The 19,902-nt window shown below is 47.2% G+C and overlaps 4 protein-coding genes across 4 annotated transcripts; 3 read left to right on the top strand and 1 right to left on the bottom strand.

Annotated features, from left to right (window-relative positions):
- Positions 1-6,184: 6,184 nt before the first annotated feature.
- Positions 6,185-8,372, top strand: LACBIDRAFT_304496 (uncharacterized protein; the record flags this gene model as incomplete). Its single annotated transcript, XM_001884922.1, has 22 exons — positions 6,185-6,228; positions 6,280-6,318; positions 6,373-6,383; positions 6,436-6,500; positions 6,553-6,607; positions 6,657-6,714; positions 6,775-6,802; positions 6,862-6,887; positions 6,941-6,966; positions 7,016-7,050; positions 7,102-7,126; positions 7,182-7,193; positions 7,256-7,271; positions 7,324-7,363; positions 7,418-7,518; positions 7,578-7,602; positions 7,659-7,693; positions 7,752-7,779; positions 7,830-7,887; positions 7,938-8,098; positions 8,163-8,261; positions 8,313-8,372. 22 exons carry the CDS (start codon positions 6,185-6,187, stop codon positions 8,370-8,372), a joined length of 1,047 nt encoding a protein of 348 aa, XP_001884957.1.
- A 1,428-nt stretch (positions 8,373-9,800) lies between these two features.
- On the top strand, positions 9,801-13,282 carry LACBIDRAFT_304495 (uncharacterized protein; the record flags this gene model as incomplete). The annotated part of the gene is made up of 13 exons (XM_001884921.1): positions 9,801-9,897; positions 9,945-10,049; positions 10,109-10,136; positions 10,188-10,482; positions 10,592-11,182; positions 11,235-11,273; positions 11,329-11,338; positions 11,386-11,477; positions 11,527-11,635; positions 11,689-11,922; positions 11,975-12,180; positions 12,231-12,362; positions 12,416-13,282. 13 exons carry the CDS (start codon positions 9,801-9,803, stop codon positions 13,280-13,282), a joined length of 2,805 nt encoding a protein of 934 aa, XP_001884956.1.
- A 439-nt stretch (positions 13,283-13,721) lies between these two features.
- LACBIDRAFT_330568 (uncharacterized protein) lies at positions 13,722-18,242 on the top strand (the record flags this gene model as incomplete). Its single annotated transcript, XM_001884920.1, has 11 exons — positions 13,722-13,841; positions 13,896-14,115; positions 14,164-14,356; positions 14,418-14,752; positions 14,816-14,956; positions 15,006-15,081; positions 15,130-15,609; positions 15,668-17,201; positions 17,625-17,689; positions 17,786-17,963; positions 18,072-18,242. 11 exons carry the CDS (start codon positions 13,722-13,724, stop codon positions 18,240-18,242), a joined length of 3,513 nt encoding a protein of 1,170 aa, XP_001884955.1.
- Positions 18,243-18,457: 215 nt separating this feature from the next.
- On the bottom strand, positions 18,458-19,890 carry LACBIDRAFT_330567 (uncharacterized protein; the record flags this gene model as incomplete). The annotated part of the gene is made up of 6 exons (XM_001884823.1): positions 18,458-18,788; positions 19,231-19,265; positions 19,389-19,402; positions 19,520-19,544; positions 19,590-19,813; positions 19,839-19,890. 6 exons carry the CDS (start codon positions 19,888-19,890, stop codon positions 18,458-18,460), a joined length of 681 nt encoding a protein of 226 aa, XP_001884858.1.
- Between the last annotated feature and the right edge of the window lie 12 nt (positions 19,891-19,902).

Raw genomic sequence — 19,902 nt, 5'->3', positions numbered from 1 at the left:
CCTAAGGGTTCCTGGTGGAATAACAGTGAATCAAAATACTTACATATCTCAAGCTTTGGTCAGATGCTTGGCAGCTACGTTAGGAAGGACCTAAAATACTTGCCATGATGTTTGAATCAACTATGTAACTGTGATGGGGATTCTCTGACAGAGGGTGGGAAATTGCACAAACCTGAGAACTCGGCCAATCAGAGGAGCATGGGGCTCATGTGGGTTGAAACATAAAATTTGGGTGCAATTATACATACTACTACCAGGATCTACAACATCAGCAAGTTTCAAGCCAAGAGTCAAAACACTGATGCTGGGCAAAGCGTTGCCATATCGGGGGGTGAGGGTCTTAGAAAACATGCCAAAACACCACATGGCCACCCATCAACCCATCATATCTCAAATTGGGTGATCTTTGGCAAATTCACATTCATGCCAATAACTTCCTGTACTACAGCCCTCAAATTTAAACATACACTATGGTAAGTGGTTTGCTGTCTAGACCCTAAATACTGAAATGGCCAAGTACCCAGGGTGGCCGAGTAGGTGACCTTTGATAGTACGTCACATCTGTAATTTTCATGCCACCCTTGCCTCAAACTTCCCTTGGCAACAAATGGGAGATGAGTTTAGTTATAGGTTAGTATCAACTTCGTCATACTTTTTCTACACATGGCTATGCCAAGAATTTCTGTCTAGCTGAGGCCTCTGAGGCTGCAAGCTGTGGTGCATTGGACTTAGAAATGTTGTGAGTTGAAAGTCACATGATTGCTTCGTTGAAAAGTCATTTTGAACATTTGAACCTGTTTGAACTTGACCTTGTCACTTCAACGACCAGCTCTGCACACTCCTCCTCAACTGCTCAATTGACGACTCTGGCTGCTGGTGAACCAGCTACACCTGCAGAGGTCCTCGTCAATGGATTCCACTCCTTATGCAACGCACAAAACGAGCACACGAGGATACCACCATCGTGACTGACTCCCCGATGAAACGAAGGTCATTAGCCCCCAACATGCTGTCACTGCCTCCGACTTCCATCCATTACATGAAAATACGACGGCAATCCAATGAAGTGTTACATTGGAACCAGGCTTACAGACGACCAGTCGATGCTCTTTGGCTGGACGGCCCACCATCACCACCACCAAAACATGGCGAGCACAGGTAATCCTCATCAACAACCACATTCTCAATGCCCCCTGCTCAAATCCAGGTGGCGCACTCATCAACTCCCTCTCTTCCCTCCCCATTTCCCATGCAGATGGGATGGCAACGACTCAAACTCGGATGCGGAGGATTCAATGGATATTGGATAAGGTAATGGACCACTCAACGACGAGCTCGATGGTGTCATTGGAGCACTTGAATGGACTCAACATGCTGCAGAGGGCCTTTTATTCTGACATGATCCTGAGACCCTCTTCTTATTCTAGTACTGAAAACCCAAGTATTCCTCCCCCCCCCCCCCCATACTATAATTAGTCTCATGCCTACTTTAAGTAGCCAAATATAATTTGATTCAGCCTATTTGCTATCCTGAATTGGGCCCAAGCAGCAATGACTGGGATGTGACTATTGTATGACTAGTACATGACTGAGTGTAAGACTAATATATGACTGTTGTAGTATGAGCGTAGTCAGAAACACTTTTAAAAAACGACATTTAGTCAGACAGCCTCTAATTTAGTGTTAGCAGGAACTCCACAGCAGGATTTTGATTTCTGACGAACTCAATTCCTCCATTCACCAAACACCCAAATACACTGATAAGCTTGTAATACCTCACTATGCTGTTCAATGTTTGTATTATTCTTTGCCCCACGTATTTTTCTCAACCTCTGTGTATTTTTTCATCCCATGTAAGGCAGATCTCATCACCAATGATTTATCGGGTATTGCCGACTATGCTTTAATTATTATCAAGGTGGACTTTGTTTGGACGTAGTTTTCTACCCTAACCGTAATCGCTTTCTCTGTATATTTTCTTCTTTCTCCGCCAACTTTGTTTCTTCTTCTGTATATTTTTTCACACCACACGGCATATGTTTTTTATTCTTTGTTTCCCCATGTATTTTGTTACTGACCTATGTTCAAAAACACATGTGCAAAAATGTTCTGTAAAGTACACAGAGAAGAATAAAAAATACTCAGACACTCAATGATGACTTAATCAACAATTACTAGTGCGGTGCTTCGCTGCGCTCAGCCCCTTGCAGCTTTTGATTAGTAATGAGAATGTTAAATTAAATAATAACCACAGCTTCATCATAAGAAAGAAGAAGAAAAAGCGAGGGCTGCGTTCCGCGGAAGTGTTGGGTACTGGGTGGCATGGCATAAAATCTCTGCTCATCATGCTGCTTGGGAAACATTCTTTGAAACACACCAGCTCCGGGCTGAGCATATATTCTGATGAGAAATTTAAATAATTAATATTACAAAAAGGACCCTTAACATTTTTTGGGTGTGATAGATGAGCATACAAACTCTCAGAGGGAAAGGCGAGTTTGGAAGCTCCATTGAGTGTGAGTGTTGTGCTGTGTCCCGTTTAGAGGAATAATGTACCATGGTCGATCTCACTCCCTAGATGGGTTGTAGCTGCTTTTTTGCTTCGGTGTCTAGAATGGTAGAGATGTTCCACCCTAAACGATAGAGGCGAAAGTGAGGCAGGAACTGGGGAGTTATAGATGCCATACTCAATATGCCCTAACGCGAAGTTATGGTGATCGACTTTGTGCGTGCATGAAGAACTACAACTTGCAATTTAGACATGAGGGTTAATGACAAAAACACTTACTTTGTCATTCTTATCGCATTCCCTTTCTAGTTGGTGGACATTGGTGAGATTACTTGTTTCTGCCTGTTAACGTCTTGATATATCCTGACTTGGATTTTTTTGTATGCTAGATCCTGGCAAGATGTGTCGTCGATCAGATTGGACCTTTTCATGGTCGGCAATGGTAAAGTTGGCAATACCAATGCTCCTGGTGTCATAGATCAGTCAGTTATAATGCTGAGACAACAACAGAATAAGGTGTGGATGATAACACCAGCTGTTCAAACGACTACAGTACCGTTGAGAGTCAGGGAATGACAAAGTCACATGAACAACCCAACGACTGGAACATATAAACATTGTCACAACAACTCGCGGCTTTACCATCGTCGCATGCGCAATGCATCGTTTAACGAAAAGAAAGCACAAAGGGCATTAAATTGAGTGTGATCTATGTATCTGATGTTAAAAAACAACCTACACGTCTTCGATCACACTGGAACTGCTCCGGAAACACATCGACACAGCGGCGTCAACAGAAGAAAATACAAAACTAAATTTATTACAAAAGAAACCCTGTGCAAAAGTAATTCAGTCGTCACAGTCACTGTGACGATCAGGTAAACAGGTGGAGTACCCCCAACAAACGCTGGCTTTGCCGAGGCAGAAGAAAAAGCGAATACTTTTGCAAAAAAGCGGCGTGGCATCCTAGATGACGGCCGAGATCTGAGGACAGTGGGCAGTTCCGCAAAAATGTGCTTCAAGACAGACTGCAAACAGTTGATGAGCACCATGGGAAACACTCCAAAACCTAGCCAAAATACTTGTATTGATTCGACAGGCTTGGCGGAGACGGTAAGCGATTTTTCAGCCCTAACCCTAGCCACTTTATATCTATATTTTCTTCCATCTCTGCCTACTTTTTTCTTGCTTCTGTTTAGTTTTCACACATGTCATATGTATTTTTTTCTTCACGTATTTTATTGCTGACCCGTGTCCAAAAATACGTATGCAAAAATGTTCTGTAAAATATGTGGAGAAGAATAAAAAGTATGATCAACAATGATTCAACAATCTCCACCAAATTTGGCGGAGACAGTAGATTCATGCCTCGGTGTTGAGACAGACATGTTAGATTTGTCGGGTTGGGGCCCTGGGGGTGGGTTTTATGATAGTTTTTATCTTCCACAAATTTATTGAGTTGGTTTTTAAGATTTGAATCGTGAGAAACACTATGGCGCAGACATAAATTGAAAATCCTGCCGTGGAGTTCTCGCCAACCTTACTAATTGGTGACTTTCTCGTGACTAACGTCTGACTTCGCTATTTACTGAGGCTCAGCACTCAGCGTCGGACCAATTGCCGATGTAACTGGAATATTCCCACGCATGATTCAGAAATCTAACCCTCCCAAAACCCTCCTGCAACCCTCCTGCAACCCTCCTGCTTCTTTGATATCGGACACTAGTTTCGTTCTTAATCTGTCGAATTGATACGGACACCCTCAAGATTGGATTTGGCAGCAGCAAACCAACACAGAATCCTCACCAAGTCAAGGGAACTCGGGAGGAATTCGTCGAAGTTCCTACCACCTTGCTCTTGGATGGGCACGTCCTATCCATGCGTGATGGTCCTCTCGCCTCTCTCGCATTTTAATGAGTACTATGATGTAGCTATTTCACTGAACTGTTGAAAGGGTTTAGATTTATTGGCACTAACTCTTGGGCTTGAACGAAAGGTGATCAACGAAGTTTTAAGTGAGTGGCAATATGCACCGCTCTGCGCTCCCGAATCCTGATGTATCAGCCGCACGTCAGATTAAGAAAACTCCATTGCCCGAACTTGCCATTGCGCATGGATCGAAGGCGCTGGCGATACCAACACAACTCCTTTCCCTCAATCGCTTAAACGCTGATGGAACTGCACAAACACGATGCGTCTACTCGACTGTTGTTCTTTTTGATGTGCAGTTACATTCGGGAGCATAGCAGGAATCAGGCTAAACTTTATCCCTTCAGGACCAATCGTGGGTTAATTTCGTGGTCGTACTGAAGGCCTTTTGACGTCGAATTGCCATATAGTACAGTGTCGTCAAGGTAAGTCAGTTTCGACGGGCAATGTCCATCTAAAGCTCGATTCGCCACCACTTCCCCCCTTGTGCAGACCTTCACCCTGGCTTTCCTCTGCCCAAAAAATCCTGGTCCATTGACAACCACTCACTAGGCCACCCTTACCCTCATTGGTGCACGGGTTTCCCTCTCCACCGACATCATCGACCATGTGCATGCAGTAACCTATCCTCCCATCCTTCGTTTTTGCGTCAGGCGACTGAGCAGCACGACTCGGCTCTCTGCGCTATATATTCAGTACACGGAAATGAGGGTACCGGAGCCCCTTGCCTGATCTTCGTTCTGGTCTTGGAAGTGCGCAGATCGTATTATAACATGGCCTTGAAGTGGCCATAAAGACAATTCGTATAAGAAATACATGACGCAAGAATTTACGTCTTCAAGTTTCCGGATTCGTCAATCTGACTGATGGCAAATGGGGTAGAAACAGGCCCGCGTTGCTCGTGTCTTTTTCGAGAATGAATCCCGCCACGAATGGAGCGCCTAAAATTCTCCAAAGAACATCATGGCTCGATTTTGCAGGGACCAAAAGTATCAAGCCGCTGCCAGACAAACGCAACGGTACACCAGAAGGCCGGATACAGAACGCCAGCCACCTATCCCGCTATGGCCAGGACGGAGGAGGTTTCGTAGTTTAGGTCCATCGACCTTACTATTTCGCCCGCCAAAAATTCATAATCAGCCACGTGGCTGGATGCTTCGTTTAATGGCAGGTTGATGTCCACAAATCCTCGTGTTGACCATTTCAGGTTTACAGTTGGCTGAATTCCCAGATGAGCGGAAGCGTCTTCGTATCGGAATTTCTCATGGAATACAGTGAGGAACTTTTTTTGACGACCGTTTGTAAACCCGAATGATTTCCCGCAGAGCTAATCGGAATACCCATCTTGAAGCTTTTCCTATGCAATCGGCGAATTCAATTGGTTCACTGTGCAGCAGCGGCGATGCTCAATATTTCGTGTTTCGTTGAAGACTTGAGGAAACGAGGATACCTTGACCTTGGAATTTAGAAATCATCGAGAAAAACCTTTTGGCTTCGATCCGAGCTCATCATTGCGCGGATCCTTCTTGACATCTTCTCGTGTGGGTAACGATGGCGGGTACATGGGGCTCTAGGCTTCGGGTTCTTCCCGTAACTTGGCATCGCGTCCGATGTCATAACTTTGCCTTTTTCGTTTAACTTGAAAAAGGTCGACCCAAACTGTTTCTCGCCCTCCCCCACAACTCTTCCTGCTCGTTTCTTGATTTGCACCCTTCATCCAGACACTCCTTGAAAGCGATTCGCACCATGGCAGATATCTCAGGGTTACCCCATTTTGTTCTTGACAATACGTACGTTCTTCGTCTTTCGCATTTTGACATTCACTGAGTATTCTTTTACAGTTTTGGTGCGGCTTTCATTGGGTTGGTTGTTGCAGCGACGTGAGTAGGCTCTATCGTGCTCTTACATTTTTTTTCCACTGATCGCCTCAACAGGCTGCACGGAGGTGCGTTTTATGTTCTCGTTCCCTTGTCATTTCTATAACGCGGCTCCTCCAGTTTCTTGTGTTCAAGCCTGGTACTATTTCACTCATCAAGGCGATCAATGGCCAATCAGACTTCTCGTATGACTGACTCGACGACGAGGTCGTACCGTATTCTCATACCATTTCATAGGTCGGCGCCGTCATGGCATTTGACACCATACACCAAATACTCATCACGCATACTGGTAAGTTGATGTCATCCGCCTCAGATTCCACTCATTATGGCCGTCGCAGTTTATATATATGCCATTTCGAATTGGGGAAATCCCAAAATTCTTGGCCGACTTGTCTGGTACGCATGTTTTGTTTGGCGTCCTTCTTCGCATCCTCATTTGACTCTTTGGAACTCCAGGAGCATGTTGGTCGAAGTTTTATTCAATGTGGGTATAATTAGCGTCTCCAGCGATAGGCTCATTGATGGTTGGTTTTTTTGGTATAGGGATTCACCGCGTTCCTCGTTCAAAGGTCAGTTCATATCATGGTATCTTCGACTCCTCTCCCCCTGATCCTCTCCATAGTTTTCTCGCAATGCGCATATGGAAATGTATGTTTCGAACACCGACCCTCATTGATGTAATCTAATTAGCTGGCAGTCAGCAACCGGAACCCTTGGCTTACCCTTTTAGTCGTAAGTTTTGTTTCTTTTCTAACGACGGTTCAACAGCTCAAGTTGTGGTAGGGTTTACTTATAGCTGGGGAATTTGGTGCGCCGTTTGTTCCAGAACTCTTTCGGTATTCGCTCACGCCGCCTGTAATTAGGATGCGTCTTATGTAAGTTCCCCCGCCGCAACCATCGTCACGCTCATCTCACTAAAGATGAATTTGAATTTTAGCTTATACAGTATTGGCGTACGTCTTGCTCCTTCTCCTTTGCTTCCTACTTACTCTCCGCCCATGATAGATTACGATTTGAGACCTTCGCCCAACTCGCCCACCTAAAAGCAAGCCCAATTCACCACTCCCCGCCTTTCACCTCTAATTTTTGATATTCACAGAGCTTATCGATCATAGTCAACGCGTTGGCGGCAGCAGGCGACGTGCTCATCGCCGGGACCCTATGCACTATTTTACACCGCTCTCGCACCGGATTCCATAGGTCCGCTCTTCCTTCTTCATTGAGTCTCGGTCTGGAACCTTGTTTAATTTATTACGCAGATCAGATACAATGATCAATAAACTCGTGCGTGATCTTGCATCTCCTTCGACTTCCTCCCTCGTCATTAACGCGTCCCTCAGATCCTCTTCTCAGTGAATACGGGCTTCCTCACGAGGTAAATATGCTTCAGTAAATCTTCAAGGTTCAGTCACTTATAAAGGCTATATACACAGCCTTTGCGCCATCGCTTCCCTGATCTCCGTACCTCCTTCTTTGTTACCATCTTTCCCACCTACTGATAACTTCCCTAGATTGTCGTTGCTGGCCACACATTTTTGTACATTGCCTTCTTCTTTTGCATTGGACGTCGTAAGTACCTTTCCATGTTTAACTCCTGATTGATCGTACATCACATATAGTATATTCAAACTCTCTGCTCGCGACCCTCAATGCGCGCAAGATGATCCGCGGAGCTGCAGACGGAGTCCATAGCACTAGCACCTGCGAAAACATGTCTCTAAAATCATTTAGCCATAATGCGAAGTCAAAGACTGTGGGTGTTTCGTCGGCAGCCGCTCGGGTTCGTTCCCTCGCCCCCTCATTTCTTTGCCACGTTTTGACTTTGGAATTTTATTACTCGTCAGCGACAAGCGAATATATCCATTAAAATTGACACTACGAAAGAATTCGCTACTGACTCGGATCCGGAGAATGATACGGAGAAACATTCCGTGGTGATGATGGTATGCTCCTCTCCTACAGTATCATATTCTTTCGGGCTTACGGTGCCGTAGACGCCCACATGTATGACTCATGGGTGTTTAGAGCTTGGGAAAGGGGGTGATATGGTGTGATAGTAGTGCGGGTCGCTTTCTATTTTCTTTCGATGTAGGCTGATTCCATGCCACTTTGGTACGCACGGTATTTTTCTGGTATTTAGACTGAACAAAGGAGGCGGACAAAGAGGAATTGTCCGTGGCCGTACTGACGTATATAAAATGATCTATGTTTGCTCATTCGACTGACGAAGCTATATTGTTCAAAGCTGACGAAATTATTGCTGATGCTAGCCGTCCTACGTGACGGAGCACGGAGTTGTCATTTCAAAGCTGGGAACAGTAGGAGTACGCGTTCTCGCGCGAACAACTCCCGTTGGCGTAGCAATATCACCTTCAAAGTTACCTTTATTCAGGTTCAAGCGCCCTTCAATCACGAGGAACTTTGAGGAGAATGTTGGGATTCCCGGGAACCAGCAATCTTGGAGTGCCAGTGATCTAGAAGTATTTCTGAATAACCCCTCTATGCAACCCTCACAAGGAAGTAAAGACTACGTCGTAGCTCCATGTCTATCCACGACAGGTTTTGTCCCTTTGATCTCTTCAGGTCACCGTATTATTTCACCGCAAGTCATCTTCCAGTGACACCCCCTGAAATAATTTGAATTCTTCGAAGTTTATGTAAATTGCAAGTAAATTGGATTCATGACCTCCGGAATAGCAGATATCTATTGGAACTCTCTCGGAAGTCCGAAATTCCTCCCTAAACTTCCCAACCTCACAGGTTTCTAAAAGCTTGGATAAGATTTCGGAACGTCGGTCTACATTACCAGCATGAGTTGCATAAGGATGTCCACATGACTCGGCCCGCAGTGGGATTTGTAGATGGAAGCCATATGCATCCAGTTTTCCATTCGCCTCACTTCAAGCTTCCCAACAGCCTTGTCTTCCTTCTGATATTTAGTCACATACTGTAGCACAGCGATTTCAGTGATATTGAATACCCCGTATATTTTCTGGGTTGTTGATAGCTTTCCGAATTATTGGCAGACCACAAGGAAATCGAGCCGAACATCGAATAACAATAAAATTGTCAAGGCGGGGCGGCGGGAAGAGCTTCTATCACTTGATTTAGGACAATCTTAGTTTGGAGGTCATTGGCCGCTTCACGGCATTAGACGATTCCTCTGGCCAATAGCGCGAGGAGGTCTCGAACGGCGACACCGTCTCTTTATCAATTGCACTTACCTTGCACTATTTTTGATCCACAAAAGTTAGTCTCCAGGTACGTCAGTGAGTACATCATTGAGCCGTGAAATAAGAGATAAGGGGCGGTGGTGGGAGGCAAGTGGGAGGTCTTGTGGGAGGTTGGCAATTGAGTTGTGGGAAAGCTAGATATCAGAATTTGATGCCAAGTTGCTGGGCGCCGTAGCCGGTAAATGCCGAGTTGGGTGCGGAAATTCAGTTTCCAGGGCTTGCTGTCACCCTTTCCTCTAATCCAATTCCATGCCCGTCGATACTTCCAAGGTATTTCCCAGTCGAAGGACTCAAAGGCAGATAACAGAGGAAGAATTGAGGGATATCGAGCTGAAGAGGCTACGGGGTGCGTATTTCCCTCATACGAAGCTTCATATATCAAGCCCTTTCAAGGAGAACTCTCCTGCGCAGAATGTAGGCGCTTGAAGTTACGCTGCGATAAGAAAGTTCCTTGTGGCTCTTGCTGTCGAAGGGGCTGCGAAAGTATATGCCCTTGCGGTACGCGACGTACAACTCCTCCCGGAACCCCGCCAGAGATAACATCCGCCATCTCTTAGGCATCTTGTCAGCAGGGCAGGGGACACGGTAAGCGTCAGTACAAGCTTTCTTAGCTTCTCCATAATACAAGTCCCTTAGTTTTATTCTGGCCGACACTGAGCAGCTGCACCGCAAAATCGCGGATATGAGCAATCGCATTCGACAACTAGAAGATGCCCTTGCTATACTGCAGTCCGCCACCTCCGATAAGAGACATCCGTTATTGAGTGACGAGCTGCTCAAGGTCAAGTTTGGATCAGAAGCTTTGAACCCTCCCCAAGATTCTTCAAGCGACCGGGATGCAAGCATGCTAGAATCAATAGACGTTCTTGGAACCCTGACGCTCGGCGATTCAGGAGAGGTCAAGTATTTTGGGAGATCAGCTGGCTCAGAGGTATGTGAGCATTCTCTCGCGAAATTTGCCTCACCATTTCGTTGTGGTCAGACCCTGATGATGGTAATGTCTCCATTCCATGCAACGCCTTGATAACGAACCATGCCAGACTGGCGAAGAAACTGCCCACCCTCTTGAAGATGCCGAAGATGGAGAGGCCCCAATCGCCTTATCGCCAGAGCTGGAAAACCTGGCGAATCTTTTCCCGTTCACCTCACAAGACCGACCCGACAGTCATTCTCTGGAGATGCTGGAGTCTCTTTTGCCTACACCTCAGAGGGCGTGGAACTTATGCGAGTCCTATTTTTTGCACGGCGCCTTGTTTTTCAGACCGATCAGGCGAAATGAACTGATGGACATTCTTTTGCCAAAAATCTACGAGACAGCCTATTCTCAATCACGAAGCCGCGCGGCCGCCGAATCATCTCCCCCTAGCGACCACACAGAAAATCCAAAGCTCTTTGAATCGACTCGTCCCCATGCACTGGCAGCATTGTACTTCACGTTTTCTCTCGGCGCCTTACTGGATCTCGGAATGTCTCCTTATAACGCAGAAGCAGAACATTACTATGATCTCGGCCGTGCTGCGCTGTCTTTGCATGCCGCCTATGAATCCCCTACTATGGAAACCGTTCAGGCGATGGGCCTCATGGCAACATATCGCAGTCTCGCTGGAAGCAAATATTCGCGAGACAGTGCCGTATGTCATGTTCATGGTCCTCATAGTCAAAAATCAATTTGATTTCTTCTAGTGGTGTGTCATGAGCTTCGCTGCAAAGCTTGCACAAAGTGTAAGCCCCACTTAATTATCTTGTCTTCTTCCGATTTAAAGGAATTACTCCATAGATCGGTCTTCGTAAGTCACGTTGAAAGTCGGTGACTGTTGCTGAGCCCATCCGGCAGATCGGGATAGTGCACCTTGGAATATCGATTCCGCCACAGTTCAAAAGCGCAGAAACCTGTTCTGGGAGGTCTTTGCTGCGGACGTATCACACGTACGTTCCCTTCCTTAGGTTATTCTTTTTGACCGATTAAGGCGAGCAGAGTCTGGCTCTAGGACGCCCGCCTGCGATCCACTTATCCTACGTAGATTGTGAATATCCCATTGACGATGAAGAAAATGTCAATGAAGCGGGAGAGATCCAAACCGGATGCAAGTACAGTTCTGTCAATGCCTTTCAGCTTTTTCCTGACGGGTCTTCAAAGTTTGGCGGATGAAGCATACATTCGGACGAGACATCTTCAATTCTGTCGCAGACGCTACCTTGACTGCAAAATCGCCTCGATATAGTGCGGTTCTTGACCTCGACAAAAAAGTGAGAGAATTGTCTTTCCCTGTTGCCTTCAAACCGTACGCATCACTGGATGACGGCGAAGAGACGTACTACTCCAGTTCTCTTAGTTTGCGCGATTTCTATGCAAGCCAGCACAGGACAGTCAGTACGTATAATTCAAATCTTTTTCTTAACTTGACTTTACTGGTTCGCCCTAGCCATGTTGTACCTTCATAGGAGCTTTTTTGCACAAGCGTTACTGGATCACCCCAAGAACCCTTTACTCAGCCCCTTTGCCCCATCTTTTCTGACCTCATATCGATCTGCCTCCATCGTCATCAAGGCGTCCGCCCATCAATTTGATCGCTGTGCCGCTATGGCGATGCGTGTCTGGTTTTTGCTGTCTCATATGTTCTCCGCGGCGGTGCGGTTCAGCTCAAATTACTCCGTGTAATTTCTAAATCATTTCCACAGGTCATTGTTGGGACAGTCGTTACCCGATCTCCCAACTTGAATTTCGCCTCTGCGGCTTTACATGACCTTGACTTGGCGGTGGAGCTTTTCCGAAGGACCGCAGTTCAGTCGCGACGTGCGAGGATTGCGCTAGTATAAATTCTTCTTTTCCTCCACCAGAACCCGATTTCATGCCATTGATTTAGGGTGTTCTTCAAAAGCTAAGGGAGAAGGCTCTTCGCGCCTACTCTCTGAATTCTTCCATCATCTCAAGTTCTCCCTCGTTCGGTTCACTCCCACCTCAAATTATTGATGACGGCGAAGACGAACTCGCCATTTTCGGTGGACAAACTCGAGTTTTGAATCGCACTTCCCGGCATAAGCCGTCGTCGCCAACGCACCCATCCTCCTCTCCCCGGTCTGAAAGCTCGGCGTCCTCACCACCCACGTTTCATGAGGAAGTGCATGGGCAGGCCTTGACGACAATCTCCGACACCCGACCAAATAATCGTAACCTTGCTGCAACATCTGCCCACCTCGACCTGCCGATCCAGGTTGATATGCCGCCTACAATTGTGGGCGTAAACGCGTACGGCTACGTCTCAAGCAGCCATTCTATTAAGCAACCTGTGGCTTCTTGCAGCGCGCAGCAATACAACCGCCTCATCGATTTACTTCCTAGCCAAGTGCCAGGCTCTCTCCCTCAACAGCCGTCATCCAGCGCCATGCAACGCTATGATCAACCCGAGAAAACGCGCAATTGGTCTTTGTGGGATCGCCATGGACAATTACCTCAAAGTCCTTCAGATGCCAATTCATGGCCTTCGCAATATTCGTCCCCACAACGCCAATCCCTATCCTTCAGTGAAGGTGTAAACTTGAGCCCCCTGTCGACATACACTAGTGCAATGCCGCCTGTGGCTTATTCAGGTTATGGGGACGGGCTATACGCGGCCCAACTCATGAACCCTGCTGGTGCCGTGGAGATCGGGCTTTCCAGTGAATCCGGAATGGACGCTCGCTGGATGACACTGATGCACGATTGCGGTATTATGGAAGCAGACACCTCATGACTAAAGTTATCCTGGCCTTATTTTTCTCTCGACAGGGGTTTTGTGCAACAATAACGGTTGGAAAAACGGAAAAAGAACTTTTGAAGACGAAGTATATAATTTTGACGCGGTTAGTTCAAGTCCCAGGCACCCACGCTAAATCTAGTGTAACATGTCATTACCCGGGTTTCACTCTAACATAGGGCCCTGTGCTCGACTTGTACTATGGTTCTCACTCACTGTATACTATGTAGAGTATTCCACGGAGTTGTAATTCGATTTGTTTTATTTAATAAATGACGCATATACATGTATCACGTGATGTTCAACAATTAATTCGCTTCCATTCCCCCCCCCTTTTACAGCTTTCTGTAACTCGGGCAACCGCCTTCGTTGAACCTTGGAACTCTTTCGCCAGTCAGCCAGTATCGTCCAGGAGAGTCATCGTTTTGCCAAAGACATGTCCATGAACGACGACGAGGAAGACCTTCGCTTTCATGTGCAGCATCTGCTGCACGACTATTCTCTAGCTCACTATACGACCGACTATGTAGCGTTCACCATAGACGTGGTCGCGGAGGTGCGGATATGAGTTTGCACGTTGAAGCCTACTGACAATGCACCATCCGATTAGTTTTTGCAGCAGCTAGAGCTCGTCCCACTCACTGACCCCGCATCCCTACTGATCCCTACTGATCCCTTCGCGACGTTGTCTCAGATGTACCAGCTCGAATCTATCCCCCCATACGACGAAATACCACAGACAACTGTTGAAGCATACGAGTATATAAAGCGCACTTTGAAAACACGCCCTGGAAAACCGAAATCTGAGAGAATTGTCGAGGACGATGATTGTAAGCCAGCTTTACCCTGAAAATAACGATGTTCTAACCCTTTAAAAGATTCTTTGACTTTTGATCGACCGATGTCCCCCATTTTAACCTCTAAATCCCGCCGAGAAACGCCCACGCTCGGAAAGGGCAAAGCCGCACGCGCCGCGCTCTCATCCTACAAGACCATCTTCAATAAACACAAACTGACTGAAATCCCGGTAGAGCCAGTGCCGGAAGTCACTATACCCCTCGAAGAAGCATTGTGAGTTCCACATTCCCCTCTCGAAAGCCAACCCGTCGTACTTATTACGTGTATGATTCAGAAATCTGTCCTGGAAATTAGGCCCCGAAGAGGACGCAGCCGTCCTGTCGCTGCTCAAAAAGACAGCGGACATGAATCGGCATCAGAAGGACTACAAGAACCCGTACCTAGACCCAGCCCAATGGTGGGACTCGCTAGCATTGATTGAGCCGCCCGACCCGCCGTTTATTCCTATATTTCCAAGGGGTAAAATGCCGAGGTCTGGTCAACCGGTTGACCGGAGCAAGCAGGATCTAAAGGACGTGTCGGACTTGCCCTTGGTGATTATAAGCGAGGCGAAAGTCGAGGTTGAAGACGATTTGAGCGTGCAGAATATGATGGTCGTGGATGGTTGGCGTGAGTGATCCCTGGTCTTTTTTTCCACTTGATCCATGCTCCTGATTGACGTTCTACCAATAGAAACTATCAGCTCATCGCCGCCTTCCACGATCTCGACTCCCAGATCGAGTCAGGAAGAGGACCAATTGGATGAGCTCTGGTTTCCATCTTCGCCTGATACGGAGCCTCCTTTGGTTGAACAAGTAGAGAACGCCAAGATAGGTAAGTCTTGTGCGTCAAACGCCAATTTGTCTGACGTTCTTGACTACAGAGGTAATACAAATGCCCAGATCACGACGGATCGGTGGCATGGAAGGTTTGACCAAGCATGTCGCCGCTGGAAAAACGTTCGCCGTCACTTCTATCTAAATATCATTTCGTTCACCCCCAACCAGCATGGGTTCTTTTCTACTCCCTCTAATCTCGCGCACAAGTCCAAGCAACCCTCCTCCTGAAAGCCCTCCTCACTCGCCCGAACCAGCGACGTCTCTCATCGGTCAGCCTCCCTCTGCATTGGACAATGCTAACGACAAGGAACCAGATGCAAACGACGATCTTGATACCGAGCTGAGAAGATTGTACACCACCACAAACCCCGCCGACTTGATCATGAACGAAAAACTCGATGAAAAGAATGACCTTTTGATGGATGGTGAGAGTCATATTAACCGCTTCACCGTCCGGTTTATCAGATCCTTCCAAGTTCCCACTCTCCGGCAGCCTAATCTTCACCCCCCTAACGACCTCGTCCTTCCCACCTCCCTACCTGATCTTGCCTTCCCAGTCAAACGACCTGGGGATTCCAAAGCGAAGTTTCCCCATCCGTTGAAGAAAGCAAAAGGTCGACAGGCGCTGACGGTAGCCTTGTCTTGGATGTCAGCCTTTTCTGCGCTCTTGATTGTTTCTTCTCACCCACACGCACATCTTCGGTAGCCCGTTCACCGCTGAGAAAAAGCTACCAACAATCCCTGAACTCATCGAGGTTGATTCCTTGTTCGAGGACGGCCATCCTATATCTCAAGACGTCGAAGTCTGCATTGATCGGGCTTCTGTGACTGATTCAGATTCGCAAGACGCAAGTAATAAGTTCTGGGACAGCTTTGTCACTCGCGGAAACCGATATGAACCGCCCGAAGCGGACTTCAAGATGGAGCTCAACAGAACTGAACGTTTGCGGCTCGCAAGGATCCAAGGAAACGAGACGCACGCTATGGACGTGTGCGACGACGCTGTCGATCAAACACGAGACGATTGCGAAGAAGAAGTCCAAGACAGCAGTGACTTTGAAAGCTTCATCAAGCGACCTCACAAACGCGCTAGGCTGACTGGCCCTTCTCTTGCGCAAAACTATCGCTCGGGTAACGATACTGATGACGCCTTGCCAGCGCCCTGCTCTCCTCAGGGTAAAGAGCTCAGCCAACAGATGTTCGACGACAAGGAGAACTGGCCGCCTTCTTCTGAGCCTTTATTCTATCCTGACGATTCTGATCCCAGTTTTAATCAAGGCTATGACTTTGAACTTGGTCCTATCTCGCCGCTCCCTGTGCAGATGGACGAGGGTCCTGATTTCGGTAAAGAACAACTCGATAATTACGCTAGCTATTCGACGTCAAGAGACCCAACGATTAATGATATCTCAAAGCCTCAAGATTTGGACGAAACAATCACTGTGGACGGAAACCTTGAACTACCACCTCCCAAAACTGCTCTTTCATTCAAATTTGAACCTCAAATCGCTACTCACACTCTTGGCATCGCCTCCTTCGCTCAACTGCGGGCTAGAAATATTCTTGACCCTGGTCCGGCTCCTGAACCTATTGCTCCTACCTCTCAAGATGTATCTCCAGAACTACTGGAAGTGCGCAGTGCTCCTTCTGATATATACGACCGAAACACGCTTAGGCTTCCTGATGTGCGACAACCGCCGATCACGGCTCATCGGTACATGATGTCTCTTGAGCTCCTTCAAAAACAAACACTGGTCCGCGCTCTTCGTTCTCCCGCATGCAGCATCGACCTCGTAGAGCGCGATATACTCAATGGCGTCGACCTCATCTTGGACCCGTTCACAGCTATCATCTTCGTACCCCTTCTCTCGCTTCCTTCTCAGTGCGAATCCGTCGTCCAACAGGTCTCCTACCAATCCTGGCACTACGCTCGCCTACTTGTCGTGTTCGAAGCCTATCCTGAATCTTCCTCAGTGCGACCTTCGAAAGGGATTGTATCGGATCTGTACGCTTATACCCCGCCCGTGTTGAAAGCCATTAAGAAGTTCCGACGTGATGTCAGTATTGCTGAGGCGTGTGGGATGAAGTCGCCGTCTTTAATGGTACAGTATGCGTTTGCGGATCAGGTTCAAGAGACTGCGCTGTTTGCGAGGTTGTTTGGAGATGAGGCGGAGCGGAGGGATCAAACTCAGGGCGCGATTTGGGGAAGACGTGAATGGTTGGATGAGGAAATTTCGGAGGTTTGTTATGTGAAGTTTGGTGGACTTCAGACTGATTGCGTCACATCTAGGACGAATTAGCTCTTGCCTCGGTTAACGGCATGAACAGGTTTTCAGCGTCCATTATCCTTTATCAAGTGACTCCGCAAACCTTTCTGGATATGTCCGACGAGGAGCGGATAGATAAATTTAGCCATTTTATAGGTGTTCATGCTTTGGTTCATCTTTTCCTTGTTTTTCCGTCCGGCATGATGCTGACTGGGACTTGAAACAGGAAACATTCAATGCAGAGATGCTGGTGCGGTATCAGACTCTGGACATAACAGGTAGCTCACTTACTGATAACATTTCGGATGGTCTCTATCCTCTTCCGTGAATTCTGACTCTTTCTTTGTTGTTTCCACTACGTTATTACTACGTTGTCCCCCTTACATTTTGTGGTAGACGAGGCAATGTGACGTACTGGAGTTATATGCCGGCCGCTGGAAAGTTCAATGTTGGACTTTGTTGTACGTCGATGGACAACAACGTATATCGACGCACATTGGTGGACATTGATAGAGGTTGATGAACACCGAGATACGTCACATGACAACGGAGATTAGAATTAGATACGGCGATTTCCATTGTGCTTGTTGTTGTGTTTCATTGAAATTCAACACTCTCACCGTCGTGTCCAACATCCTCCAATGGATTCCAATGGCTTTCGCTGAATATACTTGGCCCATGCTTACCCCTGATACCATCCAATATGGTCCGATGAATTTCAAATCTTATCTCCACGTGAAATAGTCGTTCCATCCCCTGATCAATGCTTTCGTACCCCTCGTCACCCCAACGGAACACCCCGCTATGTCTGCACTGACGGGACCCATCAACAACCGTCGTAAGAAATCGGACTTGGAGGCGGTTGCTCATGCGCTCAAAATTGACTCCACTGGTACCGTGAAAGTCTTGATTCCCCACATCATCGCGCATCTCGATGGCCTTCCCATGCGCGCACGTTTTTGCGGAGGGTCGTTCCTGGGGATGATGGGGAACGGTCCGAACGGAGCGCATTAGGTGGCGAGTTGTTAGTTGGTGAATTCGTTAGCATGTCACTGTCTGAATTGTCAGCGCGTTATTCAAAAAACCAGGAAGAAAAAAAAAGTCCTTAGCTGAAAAGTCGAGTTCATATTGCGAGATCTCTGAACCCAATAAACAAGAAGTTCTGTAGCGAATCCCGCGGTCTGCCCCCCACTTATTACTAACGCTATTCTTCGACAGGTACAACAAACTCACCTATCACGCAGCCAATACGAAACCCTCCCCATCAACCTCCCCTCCGCAGGCGTATCTAAAACACTCCTCGGGATATACTTCACCACCGACACCTCGAGTCCTACAAGATGGCAGATGCCATTGCCTGGTCCACGACCATCTTTGGATATGCCCGTGCCAGCTATGCCCATCAACACGCCTTGCCCTACCGCCTGGCCATGTGCGCACGATTTCGCGCGGGCCAGGGCCTTGTGTGGCGGAGTAGTCGGAGCGGAAGGAGGTGGAGTGGAGCATTGGGCTTCGTCGTGGATGCAGAAGAGGGGGGTTTGGCCCGCTGTGTCGGAGGTACTTAGACAATGTTGAGAGCACGCGTGCTGCAGCGGCACTTGTGAGGTTGTTGGAGTTGGAAGGGGACCACAAGCAAGGGTGTGGACGCGTTTTAGGAGGTTTTTAGTCCGTACGTTAACATAGCTGTCCGATGCATTTGGATAACCATGGACGAACGGAGTGGAATATGCTCTTCGGAGTTTGTTTTTTTTTTTTTTTTTTTTTTTTTTGCCAATGTTGAACAACAACTTCCCAAAGCCGGCAAATTGCGAATCATCCGTCAATAATGCCCAGTACCGATTTGCTACCGATGGACCACAATGGACTCCAATGGATTTCGATAAGTTTCCAACGACATTCACTGAATGTCAGTGTAATTCATTGAGGTCCATCGGGGTCCATTGTAGTCTATTGGACACCAGATTTTGGTCAATGTCCTACAACAGCACCCATCGTGACTCACTGAGTCTCGATAATTTCCAATGGTACGCAATGGAGCTGAAAATAAATTCAACGTAGTGCAATGAGTAACATTGAAGTCTGGTGTAGGGACCAATGTCAAACAATGAGTATTGATTGAGTCCATCAGACTTTCCAGCTCCGCGCATATTACTGACGTACTGTGATCAAGTTGACTGTGATGTAAGGTAGGCAGGAACTATATGGCAGGATTTAAATTCGCCTTTAATCTAACTGCTTCTCAAGACCGCTTCTAACTCCTACCATTATGTAAGGTGGGACAGATTTCGCACAAACGGGATTTAGGAACGGAGTAGACTACAAGAAACAACGTACAAAGGATTGTAAAAAGATAATGATTACATATGACGTGACAATCATAGAAAATGGGACGGTTGCCAGAGTGAAGTCTGCCTTGGGGATGATTGATGAGCGTAGTAATTGCACTAGGCCATCCGATAGGGTAAAACTATTCAGAAACCCCCCTTTCTGGTAGAAACCCGGGGTTTCCGAGGGTGGTTTGAGAAACCCCTGGCATATGGTCAAATTGAGTTCTTGGTGACCGGTGATGGGTTCGTCGGCTGCGGCTATTATGTAGTCAACTAGTCACACGTCTGTTAACTTTTTGCTCCCTAAGGGAATCTACTGGCCACAGATTGCTCATGAGGTTACCATA

This window comes from Laccaria bicolor, genomic scaffold (genome assembly GCF_000143565.1).
Source record: "Laccaria bicolor S238N-H82 LACBIscaffold_28 genomic scaffold, whole genome shotgun sequence".
NCBI classification, from domain to species: Eukaryota; Fungi; Basidiomycota; class Agaricomycetes; order Agaricales; family Hydnangiaceae; genus Laccaria; species Laccaria bicolor.
Note: the sequence above shows the minus strand (reverse complement) of the source record. Positions and strands in the feature narration are given on the sequence as shown.